Here is a 27,280-nt window from a genome sequence, read left to right on the forward strand (position 1 = left end):
ATTTCGGTATTAAAGGTAAGTAAATCTTTTCATATAGCAATATAAAAGTAGAAAAATTCTTATCTTTTATCATAAAAAATGTCACATGTATAACTTCAAAGTACCGCCGCAAGTCAGCTCAAAATACCTTATGAGTCAGCGTGACAATTTAAAAAAAAAAAGAATTTAAAGAATTGCAAATTTCGAATTTCATATTGTATAGATTTTTACTTGATTGGTTGTCACAAAGTTTCTACATTGACGTCCATATCTTGGGGGCGTTCGGCGTATCAACAGCGTCGAGTTTCACGAACTCGGCGATAATTAAACTGGTACTATAATGAACAGAATTAGTCGACTCGAAATCGTTGGCTCGTAACGATCAATATGAGAATATTAAACGTATTCGGATTTTTTGGTATCCTCTGCATCAATTTCGAACAATTCAGTACGTAAGACAATTGATATCATTAAAATAGAACTATTTACGTAATTACGTATTTTTAACAAGTTCAATAATGTTGTAGTCATGTTATCGATATTTCTATCTAAAATAATTTTAAAAATAATTTTTTTATATTATGATCATATTGCCTTAAAAATCATTTTAATCAAAAGTAATATTTAAATAAAATATAATTTAATCTATCGATATTGTAGTAGATTTATTATCAATATATACAAATCAGTATAAATATTTCGTTAATGTTTTCATAGATGCTTTCAATAACAAAGTGGATATTCGATTTGACGGATATAAGGTATCGGATTTGGATATAGTGAAACGAAATTGCAAGAATTTGGAAACTTTATCGCCATTATTACGCCTTAAAAAGCATCTTTTTTGCGATTACGACGATACTGTTCATCCGAATTATCCTAAAACAACCAATGTTACTCTGACATTGATGCCAAAGCTAATGAATTTCGTAAGTGTACATAAGAAACATTATAATATATAAATTATAGTTATCCAACTGTGGAAAATCGTAATAAAGTGTGTCCATTCTTCAAATATAAAATTTATAGGACTAATAAATTTTAGTTTCATTTCATGACATAAAATATATTCCTCAACAAAATAATAGCTTCGCTACTGTTACTTAAGACCCGAATTTTTATAGAAAGCTTATTTTTTCCCTAATATTTGATAACTATTTAATAATATATTGCGTGTAAAAAAATTAAATAACTTCATTTACAGAAAACAGACAATGCTAAGCTATTATTGCACAGTTGGATGCCACTTGTGAGTACATAATTTCTTTGTCATTACGCCTCGTTTTTTTGGTGTAATATTAAAATATTTAATAAATTCACTTCAATATAGTATTTATTTGACAGACGTGGACGGATCCGCGACTTACTTGGACACCGAGCGATTACGACGATATAACTTTAATTCATGTAAAAAGCTGGGAGATCTGGACGCCCGATCTATGTCTCAACAATTCGTAAGTAAACTTTTTCTAATAATTTATGAAAATTAATCCAACTCTTTCCGCTTTAAGGTAAATTGTGTTTTAACAATCCATTTTCTTTATAGGCAAAGAGTAACAGAAAGCAACAAAAATCTTTTATATCACGTTATTCTCTTAAATCTTTTACTTGTCTGTTCTATCTTTTTTAGTGCCGATATGTCGAGTGATCAGTATGAGCTACCTACGACAGAGTGTTTGCTCTTCAACTCGGGCTCCGTCAGCTGCGTCCCCGTAGTAAAATTTATTTCAAAATGCGATCCCGATTATACGTATTGGCCTTACGATAAACATCAATGTCGCGTCACGTTTATTTCATCGAGGCACAAAGGGGAAGAAGTCGATTTGCTGATGAGTGGAATTGGGGTATGCGCTCTAATCGAAAATCATTTAATTCCCTAATTATTTGATCTATCATAATTATTACATAAAACAGTGCCTGTTAATTCCCATTTCTTTCCGAATAATACTTTCTCTGTGTATGCACGTGGGTAGATACCAATTTGATAAAATTATTTAAAAACTACGCGTTGCAAAAATCAAATTATAACGCATTTAGGATTAATAAGAGATACTTTTATATTATAACTGCGTATTTTTTAAATATTTTTGTATTTTTTTTTATAGTGCGAGCTTGTCCATGTAAAAAATGTAAAAAAGATTATTTTACATTAAAAAATTACAATATTTAATCGTATCTATTCACATTAGTTTGGTGAATATTCTTACTGTTAAAAAATCGATATCTTCTTTCGCAGATTACTATGAGCAGCTACATAAATGACACGAGGTGGGATTTCAAGTTTATCAATTCGATGAGGGAAGTCAAAAAATATAAGTGCTGTCCGAACGACACGTATCCAAAGATCAATTATAACTTCTTGTTGACGCGCCATCACGGCAAACATCACTCGTCTATTATCATACCGGCTATCGGTGAGTAATTGTTCGCAAAAGTGCAAGGAACTAACAATAAGGACGATACATTTCTTTCCAGCTTTGATGCTACTCACTTTAATAGTGCTCTGCCTCGACTTGAAGTCGGTTGAACGAATGGCGGTAGCGAGCGTGAATTTTGTTTGTCATTTCCTCTGTATGTACGTTGTGCATTGGAGTATACCATACAACAGGATTAATCCCCCTAATATATGTAAGTAACGAAAGATCATAAAAAAATATAACATGTAAAGAATATATATAATCCAAATAATTTTTAATTTTCTAATTATTAATTTGAAAACAGCATTTTGCTGAATTAAAAGTTAAAATATATTAAAACAGACTTAAAATATTCGTTGATTTAATTTACTGAAGAAAATATAAGATATAACATTATATTAGAACTATCAACTAGAATTAAAATTATGTCGAAAAATTTCCAGTATATCATACATAACAAACGATAAGCATTAATTAGCATTAAAATCGGACTTAAAAACCCTATAGTTTCAATTATATAACAAATGTGAGTAAATTATTAATAAATTTATGAATTTCATATTTATCTTGCAGTGTTATTTTACCGTGAATCCTTGGCATTGGCTACCTTCGCGATAATTCTGACGGCTTTGTTACGCAAACTGGAAGATATGAGCACAGAGATACCAAATTGGGTCTCGTTTACTACAGCATTTGTTTTGAACAACAAAGCTGGGCGTTTTCTGATCCTTAAAGACGACGAGTCTAATTGTAAGATAATAGACAGAGATATTGTGACTGAAGAAAACTTGGATGCTCCCAAATCTGAAATAAGCATGAAGGAATCGTCCTGGAAATACTTTGCTGCTATTATCGACTGGTTATCTTTCTTCTGTGTGATTTTTACTTATGTTATCGTCTTGATTACTCTAGTACCCGCTGGTTAATCTGTGATAAAAAATATTAACGCTGGAATATCCTCCAATGTTCCTCATCTTCCACAATGTTTGAAATACTCTCATAACATTCAAATGTCATTTCGTTGCGTGCATCTCACTTACGTTGTTATCTTGATTACTTTTATATTCACAAGTTAATCTGGCAAAAAGTATAACGTCGAAATATCTTGCTTAAAATTCGTTAGCCTCCATAATATTTAAAATACTCTTCATAATATTAAAATATTGTTTTATTAGATAATCCTCAATTTTCAACCAGAGTATTCAAGACGATTACTTTAGATCAATCAATAATTATTTAAAAGATAATAATATTTGTCGTAAATAAGTTATCTTTAAGATTAGAGAAGATAAAATAAAATTTTAAGATAAAATTGAAAAAAGAAAAATAATAATATTAAATTTATTTATTTTCTATTTTTATTCACAGAATAAAGATAAATTTTATCCTTTAAATTTCAAATTCTCTTCAAATAAAATAATTATTTAACCATAATAATTTTTTATTAAAACAAAGGATTAAATAAACTGTGTGCAATATTTATAATTGGTTATCAGTACTCTACTTATTAATATCAGCTGATAGTATCTGTAGTGAGTATTATATGCGCATTACAAAGAATTCTTTTTGTGTTCTACTCTACCGATATCTTCTAAAATAAATTCAACGTAAATTATATAATAATTATTGGCCAATCGTTGCTGAACTAAAAGAAAGTAGAAAGAAAATAGAAATGAACAGAAGGTAGAAAGTAGAAAGTGTACCAATAACATCGGAACTTCTAAGTTTCCATACAAAATTTATATACTCGGACTTATCGTCTATTTTTATTAGTTATATACGTATCTATGCGGTGTACGTTTTGCTGTCTTTATATTGCAAATGGTAATATTAAGAAAATAGTCAGATGCAAACAGACTTCTTTATGATTATCTTTACTACGTATAATTCAAGATTTACTTTCAGAATTCAATGATTAAAGAAGCAATAAAAATAATTATGTAACAAATTCGACATAAATGTGTTACATTATTATTTCTTATCTCTTTAATTACTATCGAACTTCGATAATGAACCTCGAATTAGACAAAGGAAGAGAGAGAAAGAGACAGTAAAAATAATAAAAAATTTAGTTTTATAGTTCCATATATGTATACAATAAATTTTGAAATAATTTATGTAAATAATTCTTTCGTTCCGCCCGCGAAGATATATATTCCCTTACTGTATTATTTATACATTTTAAAGTTTTAAATAATATAAAAAAGGAAGAATGGAAACCGAGAGAGAAAATCCTCTAATCGATTAAAAAGAATAAATAAATAATTCATACGAAACGAAATAGTAAGGGATACGAAAAGGAAAAAAGAATGGTGTTACAAAAAATGTGAGAAAAAAATCACTTGGATGTAGCGGATATACGCGAATAATTGATAGACGAACTAGCAGAAGACCGGGCCGATAGCGTAAAGTGCAGTCGCAGAAGTTGAAACAATTCAGTATCAAGTAAATTTATGAAGTCTTTAGATGATCTATCATGATGATCATCTAGACAATTATTTGCAACAAAATTCGAAGGCGAAACATAACATATTACCCCCGTATAGAGAAACTTTTTTTATTCCTATTTTTCTCATATCGTTTAAATTAAACCCGATATAAAAATATCATATATAATTGTTTCCATCATTTCTTTGATGGCACATTGACAGTAAATTTTCGAGGGACAACGGCAATAACGTAAAATATGTATCCTTGCATATTCGTTTTCCTACCTACCTGATTTTTATATAGCTTTTACCTGTATTTCTACTTGTACCTACACGCATAATATTCTTACCGTATCTTTATCTATAATATACCGTTACGACCGCGATTATTCAAAATAAAAAAAAGTTCGCGAGTTTTTGGTTTTAAATCGTGACCGTTTGGGAATTTTATTCGGAGTTTAATTTACGCGGAAGAGAGATTTAATTCAAGACGGCATTTTTCCGTCTCCGATTACGTGTAATTACACGTTTGTAAGAAAATCTTATATTATAGACTTACCTTTACATGTACCTTTATATCTTGATTGGTGTTGTACACCAACCTACCTTGTAAAATCCTCTTCGTCTTCTTTCTTCTGGCCAGATTGAATCTACCTTTTGTAATACCTGGCCAATATTCTGGCTTCATATAGCCAGAGATCGACAACAAGGAGAAATACTCCTTCTGCTGCCGGCTAATCATTGCCAGCAATAAGCGTAAAATTTTACGCTTTTATGATGCGCGAAACACAAACGCGTCGCGAAGAGGCCATCCCATTAATCAAATTAATTAAGTACAAAATTAACAATTAACAATAATAATAATTTCATTTGCATACAAATTAATCTCGTATTTATTTACACGCGTTTATTCGTAGTAATTAAAGTACATACATAAGATACATATTCGATGGAAACAAATCTAAATTTGAAAAGAATTTCTATGTCGACGCGTTTTGATTCGAAGAGATTTAATTATGAGTATAAACTTTATATGCTAGTTTTATTACTTCAGCTTTACATGCCAGGAAGGGACTTGGTTTACAATTCATCTCTCATCCACACTCATCCATCCTTACCTTGCGCACCTATTAATTGCACGTTAAACTCACAACCTAAACTCATTTGAACCTAGTCCGCTTCAGCATAGGCCAAGAAACGAACATTATTCACTTATACACACACACATACCTTCCTGCAACAACGCACAACAACTAATATTCCATCTCGCTTTGTCTCTAAAATAACATTCCTTGCATCCTGAAACTTATTCTAAATCAATGCCTTCTCTATAAACCTTATACTCCATAACCTATCATATACCTTATAAACTCCTATCTTCCCTTACTACACTCAAATATTTACATACACCTACATACATATAATAAACCTGACTAATAACAAATCTCCTGCTTCCTAACTAATACTTTCCTATGTCCCCATGCCCTACCGAACTCATCACACCTCCCTGTATGCCCCTCCCTCCTCTTCTTTTCTCTTCCAATGTATTATCTTCCTAATCTTCCTGATCTTTTGAATTCATTCCTAATTTAACTCAAAAAACTTCTGTACCCTCAAATCGCTCCATTCCTCTTCCTTATTTGCCAAATTCCTCAGCGCTGCACCTCTCCACTCCTAATAAATTGCCTCCTAGCCCTTCTTCTCTCGTTCCCTCTGGAGCAATCTTTATTTCCTCCGCGCGCGCGTTCTCTGGTTATCTTCTCGTACCTCGTATCTGCCGTTGCATAACTAATATACCTGGGTTCGCATCCGTGCCATTCAAATATTCTAAAAATTCCAGAAAACTGCTGCGTCCTTTCTTAAACTGTAACGTTCATACCTCTCATTTTTCTCCTTCCACATTTCCTTCCTCTTCTTCTTCTCCTTCTCTCACCAAGCCTTGTGTCCTCGTTTACTCCTTTTCCTATTTCCATCTTCTTTTACCTTTCCTTTCCTACAACGCAGATCAGTTTCGCCAATCCTTGTTTCAGGAATATGCCAATAGCTTTCCTTCACCTTTCTTCTTTTCATCTTCTCTCTTCTTCATCATTGGCTTAACCCTTCCTCAGTTACTTATCTTCTTTTCTTCTTTTACTTTCCTTTCCTGGAACTCCTCTGGACCCGCCAATCCTTGTATCCTAGCTTTATTTCTCCTTCCTTCTTTTTATTTCCATTAACCCGTGACTCTAGAGCTTTTACTTTTACGACTACTTTTTTCTTCTTTCTTCTTCGATAATCCTCTCCACATTTAATCCTTCCTTGTTTCGTATAACCTCTTCTATAACAGCGCTTTTTCACCTACCTCTTGTCCTCTTCTCTGTTTTCTTCCCCTTACCTCTTCTTCCTCTTCTTATTCTTGATCCTATATTTCCCAATCTAATTTTCCCAATCTAAAATTTACCTGTGTTCTGAGTTCAACCTGTCAACCCTTTAACTATCTTCTTAACCTATGCTTAATTTACGACCGAAGGCTCCTTAGCTAATCACTTATCATACAATCTTCTTTACAATCATCGGTCGAAACCTTCCCTACTTTACCTACATTACCTTTACCACCTTTACCGCCTATCTGACTCGTCACCATAACCTCATCCTACCACGTTCTCCACAAACACTTCTATACTACTTTTCTCTACTTGCATCCTACTATATCTCCCTTCATTCTCATCGCATCCCCTACTTACTCCCTATCTTTCCATTATCCCTACTTGCCACATACTAATCTTTAAACCCAGAAACAAAGCTAAAATCGCACAACGCACTTTCACCGCTACCATTCACACATGCGCCATTTAACCAAGTCCAGTATAAACTTTATATTAAACTTTTAATTATTATATTATATTACATTAATTATTATATTAAATTTTATAATATAAACAACGCAACTTGAATTTGAAAATAAATATTTGAAAATTGCTAGACGCGCCATTCGACAGAATCCAAGGCCCATGTGCGTATTTTCAACGATTCGAACGATTCGTTGCTGAATCTCATCTCAAAAGCATGCAGAGATGAGAAATTCAGAAGAATGACGTAAGATCCGAAAGGAATAATTTTCCTTCACAATTAGAGAATAGATAAAAACATCTCTTTGTATACTTTGTACTTATTAAAATTTTTCGTATATATCCTATATAAAAAAAGGCATGTTAAGTCGATAGTCGAATTTATTGTTGCCGCTTTTCCGCGATGCTGATTGGTTTTCTCGCTGCGCTTACTTCATTTGCAGCTGTCATCGTATATTTTGACAGTTGTGTGTATCAAGAAATTAATAGTGTAATAGTAATAGCATAATGTTAAAGCTAAATAGCGCGCGCGAAGCGCGCGTCTGTGGTGCTAGTTATTTCAAAATCAAGAATTTTTAAGTGATGAGAAACTGATCAATTCTTAAACAATTACTAGAAATAAATTCTTCTATTTCATAACAAAATATATATGGAATCTCACGTCACACTTTACTACTTTAACTGGTATAAAATCCATATTTTTATACAGTAAGTAGTATTATCAATCACTACATATGAATAAGTTATAACAGTTTAGGCTAAAGTTAATGCGTTAAAATAAGTAATAATAATTGTAATAGAGTAAGCATGTCTTTTATGAAAAAGCGAGATCAATAAATATATTGCGCGATACTAAAATATTTGTTATTATTTCATTTAGTATAATATATACCTATATATATATACCTATATAATCATAATGCTAATTAAAAAATCTTTTAGAAAGCAATATCTATACATATATATTACTTCTTTGCACTAACTTGTATAAAGTTTAATCCTAAATAAATATTTGGGAAAAAGAGATAGATAAAAATAATACAATATTTATTACATTGTAACAATCATTTTTTAATATTATAACAATATTATTTACTTTAATTATTTTTTACTCATTTTTTAATTTTATTATACATTTTTATTTTCTTTATTATATCTATATATATAAAAATATACAAATATTTTATTCTTTCTCTTTGCTAATTACAAGATATATAATACCATGAATAAATTTAAGTAAGTTAGTATTTGTAAAAAAATATATAATTTATACGTATAATAAAACTAAAATCTAATAAATTTTGATATATTTGATACTAATATTGACAAAGTAATATTATTAATTAATATAATTATTAATAAGTAAAATTCTATTATGTCATGGTATTATCTCATGGTATTCCCAATTTTTCAAAAAACCTATATCTTTATATAATGTGTGCATACGAGTACATTGCGCATGTGCACACTAAATTTATCAATAAATGCAATATAAATATAATAAAGAGGATCTAGGATTAAACTTATCCTAATCTGCTTCTAACTTATCTATTTTGAGGCAACGAATATATGGAATGCTTTACCTATACTAATCTGTAACATCTTTATATTATTATAAAATTACATACATGCATCTAGATATATGGTATTATACATATATATATATATATACATATATATATATATATTTAATAAGTTGCCACACATCCGTTACCTCAATAAATAAGTGAATTCATCACTCACCGACCCCGATGCGCAGCAGCGGAGCTGTATCTGCCACGTAGCTACGTAGATTCTGTAACATACAAATATAAAATTCATATTAAAATAGCATTCAAGAAAACCAATATTTCAAAATATTATTTTTACGCGCATCGAAATTTCTATTCATTATTCAATTAGATATTTATATAAATAACTATTCATTCTCTGAAAAAGATCTTTACAAGAATAAACTTTTAAAAAACAATTGAAAATTACTTCTACATTTGTAATTATTATTTCTGAATTATAGTGAAATAAAATGGCAAGAATAAACAGGAAAAAAAATTATTTTTACACAAAATTAAAAATAATATTTACCGCAAAGTTGTTCCGCCGGCACCCGACCCTATAGGCCTCCTCTTCCTCCTCTCAAGCTATCTCTGTTCGTCAGCTTGAATTCCCTCGATACGATAATGCTTCTTTCCTTATTTTCTGAAACATATAAATAAACGATTCAATTAAATAATTGTTACGCGCATTGAACTTCTTATTCAATTATTTAAGATATATTGCGTAATGCTAAAATATTATTTTCTTTTTTCTATAAGTGTTTCTAAATTAAACATATTAAAAAGATTTCTATATTTCTTTCATTTGCACCAATTTATATAATATTTAACCCTGATGGAAAATAGAGACGCAAGCCCTTTACAAAATTAGACTTTATTTAAATGATATTTGAGGGAAAAAAAGGAAGAGAAAATAAACTAACACATTTAAATACTTCAAAACTTCTTCTCTACTCTATACATAATATTATTAATTATTTTGTAAGTGTATACTGCAGTAGAATAAATATTTTACTCCGATTTTTATCTATAAAATAAATATCACGAAGGAAATAAAATTAAATAAAAATGTTATATTTCAAAAATATTCAACAGTTTACTTATTTACAGTTTTATTTTATTTCTTTCTTTTTTTTATTTTGTACTATTTATCGAAGCACTGAACTAAAAAAAATGTAATCAATTACAATATATTAATATTATATATTAATATTAGAATTATATTTTTTACTTGTCTTTTTATTTATTTCTATAGAAGCAAATTTGTGTACATTTCAAACTGTTTGTGCCCCTTGTAATTATTATGCAAGTAACATTAAAATATGCAAGTAAGTGATCCGGCAATAATCCATCGATAAGTTCTTTTATAAGTTCTAATTATAAGTTCTTTCCTATGAACTTCGTGCATTTTTATGTGCACAATAAATCGACGAGCGATTACATCTATTCCAGGGTTAAATATTTGTAATAATTTGTCCTAGCTGCCCATCCATTTCAAGGCAATATAAATCTGTGAAATGTTACATCTAATCATGATATATTCATAGATCTATTACTTCATCTTAAGTTAATGGAAAAAAAACTCATCGATACGATGCCCTGCCAATAAACCTGATGCCTCCTTTTCCTCATCATCCAAGTTCCTTCGCTGCACACTCGATCACGACTCAGCACTCACACGGTAACGCGATTGAGAGCGAATTAATTGTCGCAAGTAAAAAATATATTTCTTACAGCTAAAAATTGGTAGTAAAAAATAAAATTAGTAAAATGATGCGATGCCTTATTAAACATTCCCGAAATGAAGCGATGTATTATGGCATTCTTCCATTATCTAAATATAAATTTATCGAGAGATTCGAGCATCAACAATATTCATATCGACTCCGCGCAGGTACAACGTGAGTCGATTCAGTAACCAACTGAATTGAACGAATCATCTGAAAATGCACTCGAGACACGCTTGCTACACAATTCGAGCGCATAAATTCCACGAGATACAAGTGCAATTAAACGGTCAACACATCACTGCATTCCGTTACTTAAATCACTTGATCCGCGCATTCCATCATACAAATCGCGCAATTCGTCGATTCGCGTATTAGTCCGCGCTTTTGATGCAAAAGCGCTTCGCATTCAAGTTTAATTATCCTTTAAGAAATAATCATCGTTAGATAAATCGTCGTTAAAACGCGACGTTAAACCGGAACGTTAATCTAGTGCTCTGATTTTCCCCTCGCTCCAATCTTTATGGATAAACCACGCGAAAGACCCGCTTTGCGTCGAACGACTATATAGCATCTCGTTACGTTCGCAAGCAGTAAGTCAATCAGTAGCGTATAGACGGATAATCCGACAATTAATAGAGAACGATTCATCTTTCTAATACCTATGGTATCGTCGTGATAGTTATCGCGACACATTTCGCGGCACAGTAACACCTCACACGGAGCAATTCGCTCTGCTACCTGTCGCTTCGAGTGTCGGGAGGGGAATGATAGTACGGTGATCTTTCTACAAACGTGGCGCGGTTTACGACGCGGCGTACGGCGCGTAAGTACTCTACGAAAAAACAAATACTGTCGCCGCGTGCCAACCGTCTCGCTGCTAGTAAACACAATAACAATAACATTTTACACAGTGTCTCAGAAATATTGTAATACCTATACCGCTGAATATATTCCGTTCCTTACATTTTAATGAACAGACTATTATCGCAAATTTTACGCTCGATTTTACAGATTCGTTAGCGTTATCTAAAACGATAATTTCATTCAATTGAGAACATTTTTTTAAATGGAAATATTATAACTTGTATTATAATTTAATAAATACGCAATTTGATTGATACATGTATAAATGTGTAATATTAAATTATACAATGTATTAATAATAATAATATATTTTCAACAAAAACTATAATAATAATTATTATTTTTTAAATAAAACTTTGCACGGTTGATTTAGCATTTGTGTTAGAAGGAATTATTATTTAATGTATAATTAAAGAATATTTGTATCTATTTTGATAAAAATAAATATATTTATTATTAAATTAATTCATTGTTATTGCTTTTTCTAATATTTTTATCTGAGAAAAGTAAAATTGTGTAATGTTAGTAAATCAAGTGTTGTGTATCAAGATTTTAATAAATTAAAAAGTTCATGACTTAATCTTACTTATCTATTAAAATGAGATAATTTCAATGCTTGTAAAATATTAAAAAATTGGAAAAAAGTAATAATATTAAATTAAATTAATAATTTCCGTAAATTCGTTTTACATATGGATCAATATGCATTACAAAAAGATTGTCATGTAATATTACATCAGGAAACTGAAATAACATAATGGGGATTATTAAATATTTCTTTGGATCGGAGGGGAAAAAAAATGTCAAAAATCTATTTTTAAATCACAAGACAGACTTTTCACGTGAGTGAAAATCATGCTCTCAAAAATATCTCCGGATAACATTTAAACAATATGCAATTACTTCCAATTCAATACTCCGTGCATACATGATTTAAAGACTATTAATACGAATACGTACAATGCTCTCTCAAGAATTGATTATTAAATTTTCCTGACGAGAAATAGAACTTAGACTATGTCTCAAGACAAATTTCATCTAAGTGTTCTTTAGTTAAATAGTGATTACAAATGACATTACGAATATCATATTGACTTTTAAGATATATTGATCGAATTGTATCAAGTTTCAAAATTAGTTTCAATTGAATTCTTCAACGGATACACGATCGTAAATAAAAATTATAATATATTTTATATAATGAGATAGTCTAGTTGAAAAAATATACGTTCCTCATAAAAGAGCGACGAAGAAAAAAGACGAATTAGATAATGGATGTTTGTAAAAAAAATTACGCCGATATATGATGAGCAAGGTACTTATCACACACATCATTTTACGCGTGAAGTAACAAGAAAACTACAAGCCTGAAAAATTGTTAGAAGCTACACAAAGTGCTTTATAAATAAAACTTCCATAATACTATTAATAGAAAAGAGAATACTTCTGCTATTTTGAGGATATCTTCTTTTTCATTTTAATATTATTATTATCATACTTCTTTTCCACGTGGCTATCCTATATTATAAAAAATATATAATTATAATGAGATGTACATGTAAAATATACATATGGAGAATTAACAATTCTTGCTCTAATAGCTACTTTATTTTAATCTCTCTCTTTCTTTCTGTATTTTTTCCCTTTAATTCTATAACAGTTAAGTATCGCGAATTTCTTTATAAACCGCGAATTTCAGTTTAGAATCGTTGAATCGGCGATGTTCTTTCACCGATAAGCGTTATCGTGTATACGCGCTAGCTCCGCAAGAATCTTCTCGAGTCTAGCGTTTCCTAGAATAAGAGGGTGGTCTCTATACTGTTCGAGAGCCCCACGAAGAATGACGGTGCATCCATCGCTCCTCATAATCGGAAGCCGAGACCAGACGATTGCAAAGTCAGCTCAGACCGTGCGCGGTCCGATCTCTCGCGGGCTCTCTCTCTCTCTCTCTCTCTCTCTCTCTCTCTCTCTCTCTCTCTCTCTCTCTCTCTCTCTCTCTCTCTCTCTCTCTCTCTCTCTCTCTCTCTCTCTCCCTCTCTCTGTTCCTCCCTTTCTTTCTCGCCCTCTCGGGTTCGGCTCGGCCTCTCGACCTCGACGCCGATCGAAGTCGAAGCGTATATAACGCGCGCCGCGGCGCGCGGCCGTGGCCGCCGCCGCCGCCGCCGCCACCGTCGATATATTCGGGTCGTTCGGATGGTCGCTCGAATCTCGGAACGAGCACAAATCCATACTGCGCCACGCGCGCAAGAGAGCCGAGGATCGTACTTGGGCCGGCTTCGCTTCTCTCTTTTTTTCGGCGAGCGCCTCGTTCGTCGGTATTGAGAAGGGAGGAGGGGCGGGTAGTGAGCGAACCAGCAGGGTAGCAGCGACGAGAAGAAGAAGGATGAGAAGGAGGAGGGACGACGTTAGAGGAAGTTAGAGAGAAGAAAACGGAGTAGAGGCTGGCGGAGAGCTCTCCGCGGGGATGAAACTCGGGGATCAGAGAAAACGAGGGGGGAAGGTAGCAAAGTCGGAAACCGTGTGTAGCGCCGTATGCGTCAGGGGTAGGCGGTGGCTGAAAGAAGAAAACAGAGGGGAGGGAGCGACATGGACAGGAAGGGAGAGGAATGGTTAATGCGGCTCGAGGTGTGAGAGAGACGGAGATCGTAGGAGAAGGAAGAGAGAAGGGGGCGAAGGAAGATGAGGAAGAGGCGAGCGAAAGGGGATGATGAGCGAGAAGGATCGCGGCTGTATGGACGAAGGGTTGATGAGGGATGCAGAGAGTATGGGGACGCGAAGGGGAACGATCGCATGGGGGGATGGAAACGCTCGAAGCCGCCGTCCCCGGACGGGGAGCGGCGCGAGAACGAAGATGGCGGCTTGCGCTCGATGACGCCCATCACGTTGTCGTCATTAACATTCGCGGGCACGAGACACAGAAATCCAGATACATTGAATGCTGCATATTGCGACGACGATCATGAAGATCGGGAGATCGGACGTTCGTTGGAGAACGTGTCCCATTAACGTTGTCGGTGCCCCCGTCGAGAAAAGGGAATAGCGTTGCCACGGGGCGCGAGAACGAGGACGCAGGTGGCGCGACTTCCGCGAGGAGAAAGAATCCGCCCTGCAAATCTCTTTCCGCGGGGACAAGGGTGATAGGGAAAGAGAAAGAGAGAGCGGATGCAAGTTCTCGATAGAAGGGGTCGATGGGGTTTCGAAGGGAGAGAGAAAGAGAGAGAGAGAGAAGGATAAGCGCGCAGCGCGAGAGGGAGAAGGTAGCCGAAGCGGATAGACAGGCAGGAAAGAGACGCGGATGGAGAACGGGAGGCAGAGTAGAGGACACAAAGAGTGGGTACCGGGGGTTGTCGGGGGTTGGCGAAAGAACGGAGAAGGGAGCGTGATGGAAGGGGTGGACGGCGAAAGGGTGCGTGATGCGCGCGCGCTAAACAGCGCGACACGGAGGGACACGATCCGCGCGAGAGAGAGGGCGCTCTCCCCCGAAGTTTTGCGACGAGTCTCTCCAAGAGGGATCCTCGGGTACGTCCGTGTAGTACAGGAGCTAGCCGATAACGAGCTAGCGCGCAGTGCCTGGTGTCGGCGCGGATCGCGCTTCCGCGGTGTTTCTTCTTTCCTCTTCTTCTTCGTACGTCGTGTCAAAACGCGCGCGCGCGCGCTCGACCGCGCGAGCGGGCAAGCGAGCGAACGAGCGAGCGAGCGAAGAGTGGTGTGTACATGTTGTGTGTGTGTGTGTCCTACTATTAGTCTGGTGCGCTCGCCCACTGTGCTCCCTGTCGTCCCTTCCTACGTCGCCGGGCCCGTTCCGACGTACGACCGTCGTCGCCGTCGCCGCCGTTACTGTCACCGCCGTCTCCGCCACCTCCGTCGCCTTCGCCGTCCTTTAGAGCCAAGATAGGGATATAAAGGGGAGAGCACACCTACTTCCACCTCGGTGTAACATCCGGATACATCGGATCCGCGTCGTGTCGCCGCGCAACCCGACGCACCCGCCGCGGGTCTAACCCTCCCCCGTTCGGGGGGGCGCGAACAGAGTGGATTCGCCGTAACCCTTTCGAAGCCGTCGTTCGTGTCGCGCGAACAACACCCCCTACCTGTCTCTTTTCTCTCATCTTCATTCCCCCGCCTCCTCCCCTCGCGAACGTCCGTCCGCGATCGACGTACCCGATATTTGCGATCGTGGATTACGATCGTCGAAGCACATCAAGCGAGTGGAGTGGAGAATAAATAGCTAACGGAGGATTGGGGTCCCCCGCGCGCAAAGCAATGGTATTGCATCCCAGAGAAAGAGAGAGAGGCAAATGTTATATAACAAATGTATCAATTACCAATATAGATCAGTAATCCCGACAACGATCGCGCTGATGAGGAGGAACGTGCTTACGCGTACATACATAGAACATCGCCTTTCCCTTCCCCGTGCATGTGCTAGATTGTTGCACGTGTGCATATTGGTATTACAAGCGCGTTAAAGAGATGCGAGAAAAAGGAGAGAAAAACGAGATAATCTCCTAAGTAGGTAACATTACTCCAAAGAGAACCTATCGGAAAAATAGAATTGATAAAAACAACGTCGTAAGCGGAGCGTAGGATAGATCCCACAGTTCACCGAGAACAAGAAGAATTTTTCCCGCAACGCGACGAGTGGATGTTAATTCCGATTTTGTCATCATCGTCGTCACCACGTTACGAGCTTTTCGACGAGGATCCGTCCGAGCGAAGCGTTATTCTTCGGTGGCGCGTGCCGCCGTCCATCGTCGAGATCCAAGAGTGGAATCGTCGGGCGCAGAGGAGCGCCGCGACAAGGCTGCACACACGGGGGTGACAATGCGCCGATGCGACGACGGTGGTGCCAGCAGCAGCAGCAGCAGCAGCAGCAGCAGCAGCAGGGTCCCGAGCACCACCGCCAGCACGGAGCGGCCTCCAGCGCGTACCTCCAGCGTCGCGGCAATCCTCGCTATGACGACGATGTCCTAATCCTAATAATGCCCCTTCGTACGTTCCTTCTTCGTCGCGACCGCGAGATACCCGCTGGTGTCTGCCCATACTCATCGTCATCGCCGTGATATTTCGTCATCGTCGTCTTTCTCGCCCTTCTTCGAAAACGTAATCGAGAACCGTGAGAGAAAAAGAGAGAGAGAGAGAGAAAAAGTGCGCCCTCCGGTTTTGCGCGTGAATCCTCTGTACGCGTAATTAATTTGGTCATCCCGTCTTCTGGGTATAGGCGAACGCGAGAGTGGCGGTGGCGATGGTGTGGTTTGAGTGGTGAAACGCCATAACCTTCACTCTTTCTCCCTCTCTCGCCCAGGAACCACCGCTGAAGAATCACTGTGACATCAATGTTGCTGTGTCGAGTTCGAATCGCCGTGTGTTCATCTCTCGTCGTCGTCGCGATTCTGACGCGATTCGAGTGAGTGCGCCTTTGTATCTCTGTATTAGTGACGTTCGGGTCGGGTTGGTTGATCGGTTACCGACACGCAGTGACCTCGGGATGCGTCCATGAGATCTCGGGTGCGGCGATTTCTGAACAGATTGCCGCTGTCGTCCGCGTCATCGTCACCGCTATCGCCGCCGCCGCCGCCGCCGCCGCCGCCGCCGTCGTCGTCGTCGTCGTCGTCGTCGTCGTCGTCGTCGTTATCGTCGTGGTGGTGCGTATTGTCGTGCCACCACCGGCCGTGATCATCGGCAACGACAGGCAGCAGCAAAGGGTGCAAGGAGAAGGAGGAAGAGGAGAAAGAGAAGGAGGAGGAGGAGGGTACGTAGCCGGGCGTTCAGGATGCAGCATGAACCTCGGTGCCCCGCACTGGGAGCTCGCGAGCCTCGGCAGGGGGACTACGACGACGACGAAGCGGGTGTTGTTCAGGTGCTTTCGCATCAGGTTGTCCTCGATACACGCAACGTCGTCGCGCGCGTCGAGAACTGCCGCCGCCGCCGGCGTCGTCGCGCTCACTCGGAAGTGGTGCACAACACCTGGCACAGCGGGGACAGCAACAGCACCAGCAGCAGCAGCAGCAGCAGTATCATCATCATCAGGGAGAGAAGGCACCGCCAGGCCAACGAGAGACACGAGGTGGTGCAAGAGGTGCAGGTGGCGCGGCAGGAGGAAGAAACGAAAGCGGAGGTGGTGGATTATTACGAACGCGTTGCGTTGCCGTTGTTGCTGTCGCCGTCGAGAGAGCTCCTTGCCGGTATTGCCGTCGTCGCCGCAACCACCGCAGCAGCCGCGACTATTGCAGTCGCCGCCGTCTCGGTCGGCCGTGGTACGCTGGTCCAGGGGAACTTCTAAGGGCCCCGCCAACCCGGACCGCTCAGGCAGGCACCTGGGCGACTGGTCCGGGATACGCACGAGCGGGGCTGACATCATCGAACAGCGGGGACACCCCGGCGAGTGGTCGCTCGCCGACAGAGCGACGGGGTGGACGACGACGCGGGTTATCGTGGCGCGAGTTTGCCCGTCACCGCGACGACGAGGGACGCGAACGAGAAGAGAAACGGAAACGAGGGAAGAGCGTTCCGGTCGAGAGCGAAGATACGTCGAGGTTCGATCACCCGACCAGGAAGGCGTTGACGTGTATCGCTGCACAGTGGAGAGGGAGAGTGAGGAAAATCTGGCGCGAGTTATCGAGTGGCGGAAGAATATCTCCGATATATCTTCGAGGAAACATTCGGAAGCGGAGTCGCCTGAACGGTCACGTTGCGCAGCGTTGCTGGCGTCGTGTCACAGCAGACGTACCGGAAATAACGGTAGCAGCTGTAGCAGCAGCAGCAGCAGCAGCAGCAGCAGCAGCAGCAGCAGCAGCAGCAGCAGCAGCAGCAGCGTCACGGGTCGCTCCGCGTACGGCGTTCCGGGAGCACGAAGAGTCGAGTGTCGGGGAACAGAGCGCGTGCCGAGAGGCGGGCCTCAGATTTGGTGGCAGCGATGCGGGGCCTCCTGCAGCAGCCCGGCTGCGACACGGATCATCTACGCAACGAGTCCATCGCGAGTCATCTTTTTTGTCATCAACCGGCGTGCGCGATACCGAGGGAAAGGAGGCAGCGGCAGCGAGAAGATCGGTCGGTTTTGCTGGAGGAAGGCGAAGCACGTCGCGTCGTACGGCTACGAACGTGCGCGCCGAGGAACGTCGACGAGGAGGAGCGCGACGACGACGGCAGGACGTCGGGGACGTTAGCGTCCCCGATTATCCCGTCGCGCCCATGCGGCTCGACCCGTTCGGACTCACGGGACCACCTACGTCGAAAAAATGGAGAAAGGGGAAGAGAAGGGAGCAGAAGGAGGAGAAAGAGCAGCAGCTCTGGTTATCGTCGTCGTCGTCGTTGTCATCGATCTCGTTCGTGGAGTGCATACGGTCTGACCGCGCCGCGTGTCGTTCGTACGCGTCGTCCAGGCCGTTTCCCAAGTCGATTCGCGATCGCGTCGTCGACGACGGTGGCGTATCCGCCGCGCAACACCATCACGAAGCCCGACACTACGAGGCCGGGCACGGACCCGACGAGAAAGCCGGAACTGCCACTGCCTTTCGCATCTCTCGCGATTCCGCTTCGCGCGGCGAGGTGCGCGCGCGCACACGTAATCGCCAAGAGGACGATCACGAGGACGAGGATGATAATGATAGCGACGCGTTGCGCGCGCGGACACGCATTCTTCGCGCTGATCGTTCGTCGCCGCGACGACGACGGGCCCCGCGATTCGCTCGAAGAGCAAGAAGAAGGTCACGAAGAAGACGAGGGAACGGAGCGATCTCCGAGGACGGGCCCGATGTGGCTACCTCGGCCGTTTCTTTCGTCGACGTGCATGCTTACACTGCCTATAGCGATGACAGAGACGACGACGACGATAAAGAAAACGACGATGACGACGACGATGACAACGAGAGACAAGCGCATTGCGAGCGTAAGAGAACCCACGGTGGGTCCGAGGAGACCCGTGACGAATACGAGGAAGATGAAAACGATGACAACGCGCGTGTTAGTGTTTCGAATAATTCGCGTAACGAATACGAACATGAAAACGCGGACGAGAACGCGCCTCGCGAGGACTACATCCGCACCGAGATGGATGCGAGTAATCGTGGTGTATTCAAGAGTGATCAGTGGGCATCGCAATCCTCTTCGTTTGACGGGAAGAAGGATCGCGAACGCGTCGATGACTATGGTTGCGGGTACCCGACAATGGACGAGGTGTTCGAAGGGCAAGGACGAAGAAAGAGAGAAAGATGTAACGAGAGGAGACGTACCGATAACACTGCCTGGTTCCAAAAGCCAATCACTAGGAGAAAAGGAAGAGGCGAAGGAGAAAAAGCAAGAGGAACGGGGGACAAGCCGCGTATACGCAGAAGCTATTACAGGCTGCTGCTGTTCGTGTTGTATCTTCTGGCGTGGCCCCTCCTGTGCTCGAGCAGTCCCTCAGGTCACCTCACCTCGACTTTCGCGCAGAACCCGACCTTCGCGCACGCCAAGAATCCCGCGCACCGAGGTAACGCCACACCGCCGGACCCATCGTTGTTCTCGTCGTCGACAGTCATCGAGCACCAATACCAGCATTCGCAACAATACGTTCAGGGTAGCGATACCGATCACAATACCGATAGCGAGCGTCATCGTCATCACCAGCAACAGCAGCAGCAGCAGCAACAGAAGAAGGAGGAGCAACAGGAACAGTCGGATCAAGAGAATTCCGAGCAGCGGTACCCCTACAACGAATACACTTGGGAGGTGAACATGATAAATCCCTGGCTGTCGGCTTGCGATCTGGCGGGACCAGCGCCGACCGATCTTCAGGGTAGCTGTGGAGCACGGGAAATACCCGAGTACTGCCCGAATCCATGCGAAAACGCTTCCGGGATAATGAAGACCTACAATATGGAGATAAATAGGGGGGTCGAGGACGGAGGCGAGAGCGGCAGTCGACATGGTGATAAATATAGCACCGCTGAAAAGAAGGAGGAGAAGGAACAGTGCCTTTTATATCTCGAGGAATCGCACAAGAAGATCATCTGTCAAAAGAATAAGAAAACGAGGAATACCGATCTGCTGCGTCGGCTACGTCTACGGCACTGCTGCGAGCACGCGGTGTTCAACGCCCTGGCGCCGGGCGGTCCGCTCGGCGTGCTAGAGAACGTGCTAGAAGGCAACGATGAGTGCAATAATGTCTTGGACAAGCTGTTGCAAGTTGATGCCCTGGCCGCGAGGCTGCATTGCGAATTCGAGGAGGTACTGCAGCGCTACGATTGCGCCCAGCCGTACTCCGTCATCCACAACTGCACCCATTGCAAGGTAAGAGGGCAATTTCCACATATTCACGATGAGAGAGAGAGAGAGAGAGAGAGAGAGAGAGAGAGAGAGAGAGAGAGAGAGAGAGAGAGAGAGAGAGAGAGAACCGTTTAGATGCGCGAATTTCATGTGGATCGCTTTGTCAATTTGGAGGACATTGTCACCTACGTATAAATGACAGAACGATACGCGGGATGATACTGAATTTGAACGTCCGACATTTTTGGGGTACAGAGTATTTTATGTTTTTTAATATTTTATAAATATTAACTTCGTAAATTTATAAATAAATGATGCGGGATGATAGTGAATTTGAACGTTCGATATTTTTAGGATCTTTGCACAAATTGAAGTACACATATAGAGATTTTATGTATTTTAGTATTTCATAAATATTAACTTCGTAAAATCGTAAATGTGTATTGAATTTATTTATTCGTACACATTTATACGCTTCGTACGCTTTGTCGCGCGTGATGTTTCTGAAAAAAATTATTTTAGCTTTCTATAAAAGGTCATAAATCGTAAGTAATTTGCAATATTTTTCACGGTTGAAAATTTAAAAGTTCAAGCCTGCTCTATTTTGGAAAAAGCTGGTAGAAAAAATAAACTGTATTTAAAATATATTTTGGACAGAAATCGAGACATTAATTACTTTTACCCGTTATTAGCAATTTAATAAACTTAACCATCTTTATCTCTCTGTTATACGTATAATTGTAAAATATTCGATACCCTACTAGGCCTACTACAATCTGAATGACACACTGAATTTCTGCAGCTAATCGTTATTATAGATGTATAAATCTCTCTCTCGGATGTTTTAAACACGTGTGCATAGAATTGTTTTGAAAGTAATGCTCATATCGTGCTAGTTATATTTGAGCTTTGCCAACATTCATGATATTTCAAAATCGGGCTTGTACCGTATTTGTGACATATCGCTCATATGCAGTTATTTATGAACAATTAAGCGATTAGGATGCGCGTTAATCCGTTTTGATTGGAATGCAAAAGAGTTTTGCGCGATCGCAAGCGTTCGTGAGCGTGAGCGAAATTGTTGGAAATTCTCGCGGGCTGTTCCCGGGAGTTTGTATCACCCTCGTGTCTAATATGGGGCGTAGTAAATTTACTCACGGCATTTCACCATGAGATCTCCTCGCGGCACCGTGAGAAAGAGAGAGACAGTAGACGGGTTTGCGGTGCCTTACGCCGTTCGCCGTTAAGTTGAACGCGTAAATTATGCGAAGCATTACGTATCATAATTTGATATGAGGCATTCGTTGAGATTAGAAGAACCGTGGAGAGATTCCTCAGACTCTGTTTCCACGAGATTTCGCCGCGAGCGTCTCATCTAAACGCGTAGATCTTCCACGTGTACGTCTTTAGACGCATAAATCTCGAAATGCGCGAAGTCGAGCAGCCACGCTGTTAACTTGGACACTTACAACCGTGACTAACTGCTTGGTCGACTATATTTGGACTATTTGGAGGGCGCCCGTATTCTCGAGCGCGCGGATTCAAGAGAATCCGCAAGAGAAGATCCATGATTTTCTCTACCCTCAGATTTGTATATAAACATAGCTAACACTGCTATAAATATCACTCCATGGCGCTCAATTGCAGCGGGACGAATTATTCGAGTCGCGCGCGTGGTCTGTCGATAGACGTCCCGGTGTCTACGACAGACAGGACTAATTTCCAGATGAATGGTAAATCGTGGGCGGTTTGCCTTGGAAAGCGAACACTCTGTCGTCGTCGCCGCTGTCGTCGTCGTCGTCATCGTCGTCGTCGTCGTCGTCGTCGTCGTCGACTCCGTCGTCGAATGAGTTAACGAACAGGTGTTTCTCCCTCGTCCGGCCGATAACGCCGACGCATAAATTGCTCGCTTAGTGATTCGCGGTCCGATTCATTCAACGAGCATCGAAACTATTTCCAACCGACAGTATACCGTCCGTCTTTCTCCGCTTGCCGCGTTGTTCGCATCATTATCATCGTCCATACAAGAGCATACACGAGAGTGGCAGAGTTCGCGCGCGCGGGTAATTCACAATGAGCGGCAATAATACGAGAGCGCATTATGCGCTCGCGACGTGGTTTACACGATAATGATACTGCCCAGCCAGTGCACCCCGTGATTCATGATCGGCAACATCCCTCCCAGTCGTTAGTCTCGTCGTAGGCTCGAATCTGTATTTTTTTTTACCGTGCGCGATCGTCATCAGAAACGGCCTAATTACGCGTTTATCGATTCGCATTCAGTCCTTCGATTGCGTTGATTGACTTAATTCGCCCTATCGTCAGCGATACAATAAGGCTGCAATCGAGGTAATTAGATAAACACGCGTCCGACACGCTCGTAAAAGAGGTGGTTAACAGCCACCGCCGATAATTATACATTGGAAAAATTAATTGCGTTGTGTTACCCCCGTTGATTATCGCGGTTATTCGAGTATTATGCAATTTATTCGCTCCAATTTATCTCGTTACCTTATCGCGATATCATTTGTTACTACGAAAAATATATCTAAAGCGTTCGGCTGTGGTAAATACGATCCTTGCTCGTTTAATTCAGTTCGTTTGTTACGTGAGATCGAGACGCGGATTGATTTTCGTCGGTTTTCGAGACGAGACCGCATCGCTATTGGCAAACTGCATAGCGACGTGTGTAGAATGCGCCCGCAGAACGTGAACGAGCTGCCTCACAATCAGCACTAATGAGCGTTTCCAGCGGAAAAGTGTGCTCTTAAAAGCGAATTAAATTTATCGTCGGGAGCTCCTCCTTACTCCCTTTCCCTTGTCCCCGTTTTCCATCCACCGAGAGAGAGCGGAATGATCTTATTTCCTACGGGAGCGACGCTCCGAGCAAATTTGTCCAAATTTACCTACTGACGTTTCGGCAAAACATAGCCCGACTAACGAGGAGAATTTCATCTAAAATGATTGTTTTATTCTTGACGTGAATAGACCATCTGTTAGGACTGTGCGGGAATTATATTTTGCCGTGCAAGCGTTGCCGTAAAATTGGTAGAAAATGGATACAATTACTCCATATGAAAACGCAGAGTTCGCTCTTCCGCAGATAACGCTATGCATTATACTCTCGCTCACATATATTAAATACATCATCTATTATTATCCATATTCTATATATAGAATGTCTAAACCACTGTGTGTCAACAATATTTTAATGCACATCATATTCTTTTGCAATTAAAATAAAAAATTCTAAGTCAAGAAATGCGGTAAAATTTCGCAATTATTAATTGCAAATCTTAACGATCATGTTCAGAAAGTAATCGCAACAGTTTCTGAGTGTTCTAAATAATTAAGGATAATATCACGTAGTTAAACTCTTAAATCCATAATTATATTTAGGTACATGGAGTATCGATCTATCATCATCAGCAATAGATTTTATAGACGATATAAATTTTTACCGCTTAACTGATTTTTTACTTTCTTACGTTTAAATACTGGGTATTCAGTTGATATCGATAGCTAAGTTTAAATCTTATGTAAAATAAATTATTTAATCTGTTGTTAATTACTTTACTTAGAAAAAATTATGACGTTTTTCATAAAAATTAAAGTATATCTATTTCTATTTTTATCGGAAAAAAATTTGCGGAAATTAATTTATTATTATATTTTACTGTTTTTCCCTCCCCAATATTTTCTATTTCAAAAGAAATAAATTTGTGCGAGTTTAATACATTACAAAGATAAGATAAATTTTTCGTAGCGATTTAATTTTCTTGAATCATTAAAACCTCGTTTTTTTCTTTAGAATTTATTAATTATTTCCAGAATATATTATTAATATATTCTACAATTATTGGACACTCTGTATATCACATTGCATATATTTTCAAAAGAGAAATTACGCTCTTCTTTTTTTAAATAAATAAATAAATTCTTACTGATCTCTTACTTTTTCATGTTTAAGTACTGGGTATTGATATCGATTAGATGATAGCTAACAATAAGTTTAAATCTTACGTGAAATAAATTATATAATATTTTGTTAATTACTTTACTTAGAAAATATTGTAACATTTTCTTAAAAATTAAAATTTATTTGTTTTTATAAAAAAAAATTTGCGAAAATTAATTTATTATTCTTACTGTTTTTCCCTCTCCAATTTTCTATTCCGAAAGAAATAAAATTTGTATGAATTTAATACATAAGAGAATAAGATAAATCTTTCGCAACGATTTAATTTTCTTGATTTAGTAAAATCACGTTTTTTTATTTAGAATTTTCTCTGATCCAGAATACATTATTAAAGTATCGTACAATTATTGGACACTCTGTATATCACATTACATATATTTTCTAAATAAATTACGTTCTTTCTTTTGAAATAAATAAATTTTTCTTTTTAAAATAAATAAACATACCAGCTAATTATTTCTGGCGCTTCTTCTCTAATCAAACTCTGATAGTGAACTCTGAATTATATACACAATAAATATAATCGTATATAGAAAAATTTGCCTTCTCTTTTCTAAAGTACTTTTTTTTAATGCACACGGTTTATTATTAATACTACATACCTACTCTTTCAATTAATCTCGATGAGACTATCGTCGCACATCGTGTTCTTCGCTTCGCGAATTCATCGTCTTCGACATCTATTAATTAATGCGCTCGATTGCGAGCGAGATTTTAAAAGTATTGGAAATACTTACTTAAAATCCAACAAGAGCTCTTTCACAGGTCGGCGTTCGTTATCTTAAGCGACGCTGACGAGTCCACCAAACCGAAGCACAAGACGATGCGGAGATACATTACTCCGATTGATGGTCCGTCAAAATCTAAGGCACAAAATATGCAGTGTAACGTTATTTCCGCGTTGTGCACTACGCAAATATTACTAGCGGGGCGGCGCGGCGCGGGTGACGAGGCGGTTGCCGCTCGGCGCTCGGTTTTGCGTTGGTGTGCCGCCGTACGCCGCGTCACGCAACCCCCGCGCGCCGCGCTGTCCATTCTCCATATTCCATTCCCCTCCCGACGCTCGAAGCGGCACGTAGCAGAGCGACTCGCTCCCCGTGCAGTGTTCCTAACGCCGCGAAATGTGCCGCGATTAGTGCCGCGAGTCTCAGAAAGATGAATCGTTCTCCACTAACCGTCTCGCGTCGCGTTGCTCGCCCATCACGCAGCTCCCGCCCGATTCCCGCCATTTGCACGACTCGCGTCGAAAGCGCTGCAGAGACTTTCGTGGCTCTGGTCGAATCGTCGCGCGGTGAGTGTCTCGCGCGGTTCATCCGCGGGAATCGCGGCGAGGGGAGGAGCTGAAGGAACTAACTCAACGTCTCGTGAGTGAATATTATACTTACCGGCCGACGACCGTTTCTCGCGGGATCGTCGCGCACCTCGCGCCTCGTCGACTCGGGAATGATCTGCGCGTCCCCCTCTCGCGCCGCGTAGGTACTGCGTGAGTCGTTGGCGCGCGCGACTACGTGACGTAGTAGTACGTAAAATCGCGGATCGTGCGACTCGAGTAACGGAACGATGTATCGACGTGTTTAATCGCATTTGTGTCTCGCGGATTTATTCGCGCGCTCGAATAACATCGCGAGTGTAAGTTTTTTCAAACGGTTCGTTCGCGCCTCGAACTGGCTGGCCGACTCGACTCGCGTAGTGCCTTCGCGCGGCGTCGCGTCGTTGCCGCGGTGTGAAGTTGTCGACGTTCGAATCTCTCTCGGCCGGCTCGGCCGGCTCGGCCCTTGGCGGAACGCGAAGCGTGATCACGAAGCGGATCGATTCCCGAGCCCAGCGGCGTCGCGACGCGTTCAATTAGTGAACGTATTTGTAATTAATATCGTGTTTGTCGAAAGCGTGACATAAATTTCGCGTTTGTATCCCCGTTAGAACGCCCCGATCGTCCGAGAATCTTCTGCTCCGTCAATTCGCCACGGGCGTCGAGTAGATTGCGTTTTATTCATGCGCGATCTGCTCGACGCCTGTCCTTTCTCAATAAAGTGTACGTCGCGCGCGATTAACGGGATTATTCGTCGGGAGTGCCGTGCGAGAGTCGTATTGCCCGATAATCGTGTAATTCGCACGCGATAATTAACTCGCGTTTCCGCGAGTGAGTGTGCAAATGCGACCTAACCTAACTTGAGAGGAGGAGGAAGGTCTAGGAGGCATCGGGCGACGGCGAAGCAACCACAGGGTGAGTAAAATTTATTATGTATGCATATATT

The 27,280-nt window shown here is 40.5% G+C and overlaps 2 protein-coding genes and 1 long non-coding RNA gene across 3 annotated transcripts in view; 2 read left to right on the top strand and 1 right to left on the bottom strand.

The window, feature by feature from the left end:
• Positions 1–319: 319 nt before the first annotated feature.
• LOC139767781 (neuronal acetylcholine receptor subunit alpha-2-like) lies at positions 320–4,509 on the top strand. Its single transcript, XM_071697393.1, has 8 exons — positions 320–427; positions 697–908; positions 1,184–1,228; positions 1,324–1,433; positions 1,610–1,823; positions 2,216–2,393; positions 2,455–2,607; positions 2,970–4,509. Exons 1-8 carry the CDS (start codon positions 367–369, stop codon positions 3,320–3,322), a joined length of 1,326 nt encoding a protein of 441 aa, XP_071553494.1. The 5' UTR covers positions 320–366; the 3' UTR covers positions 3,323–4,509.
• Positions 4,510–8,853: 4,344 nt separating this feature from the next.
• Positions 8,854–26,867, bottom strand: LOC139767786 (uncharacterized). Its single transcript, XR_011717223.1, has 4 exons — positions 26,411–26,867; positions 25,763–25,888; positions 9,736–9,849; positions 8,854–9,448 (listed from the first exon to the last, which is right to left on the bottom strand). It is a non-coding gene; the product is annotated as an uncharacterized lncRNA (long non-coding RNA).
• The window catches only part of Mid1 (calcium-permeable channel component Mid1), an 89,222-nt gene continuing 80,933 nt past the window's right edge, over positions 18,992–27,280 (top strand). The window contains exon 1 of the mRNA XM_071697394.1: positions 18,992–21,070. Coding sequence (XP_071553495.1) covers positions 18,992–21,070 — 2,079 coding nt within the window. The remainder of the gene's footprint in view (positions 21,071–27,280) is intronic.

This window comes from Temnothorax nylanderi, unplaced genomic scaffold (genome assembly GCF_030848795.1).
Source record: "Temnothorax nylanderi isolate EJ_2023f unplaced genomic scaffold, tnyl_v1.0 TNYL_tig0012_pilon, whole genome shotgun sequence".
NCBI lineage: Eukaryota > Metazoa > Arthropoda > Insecta > Hymenoptera > Formicidae > Temnothorax > Temnothorax nylanderi.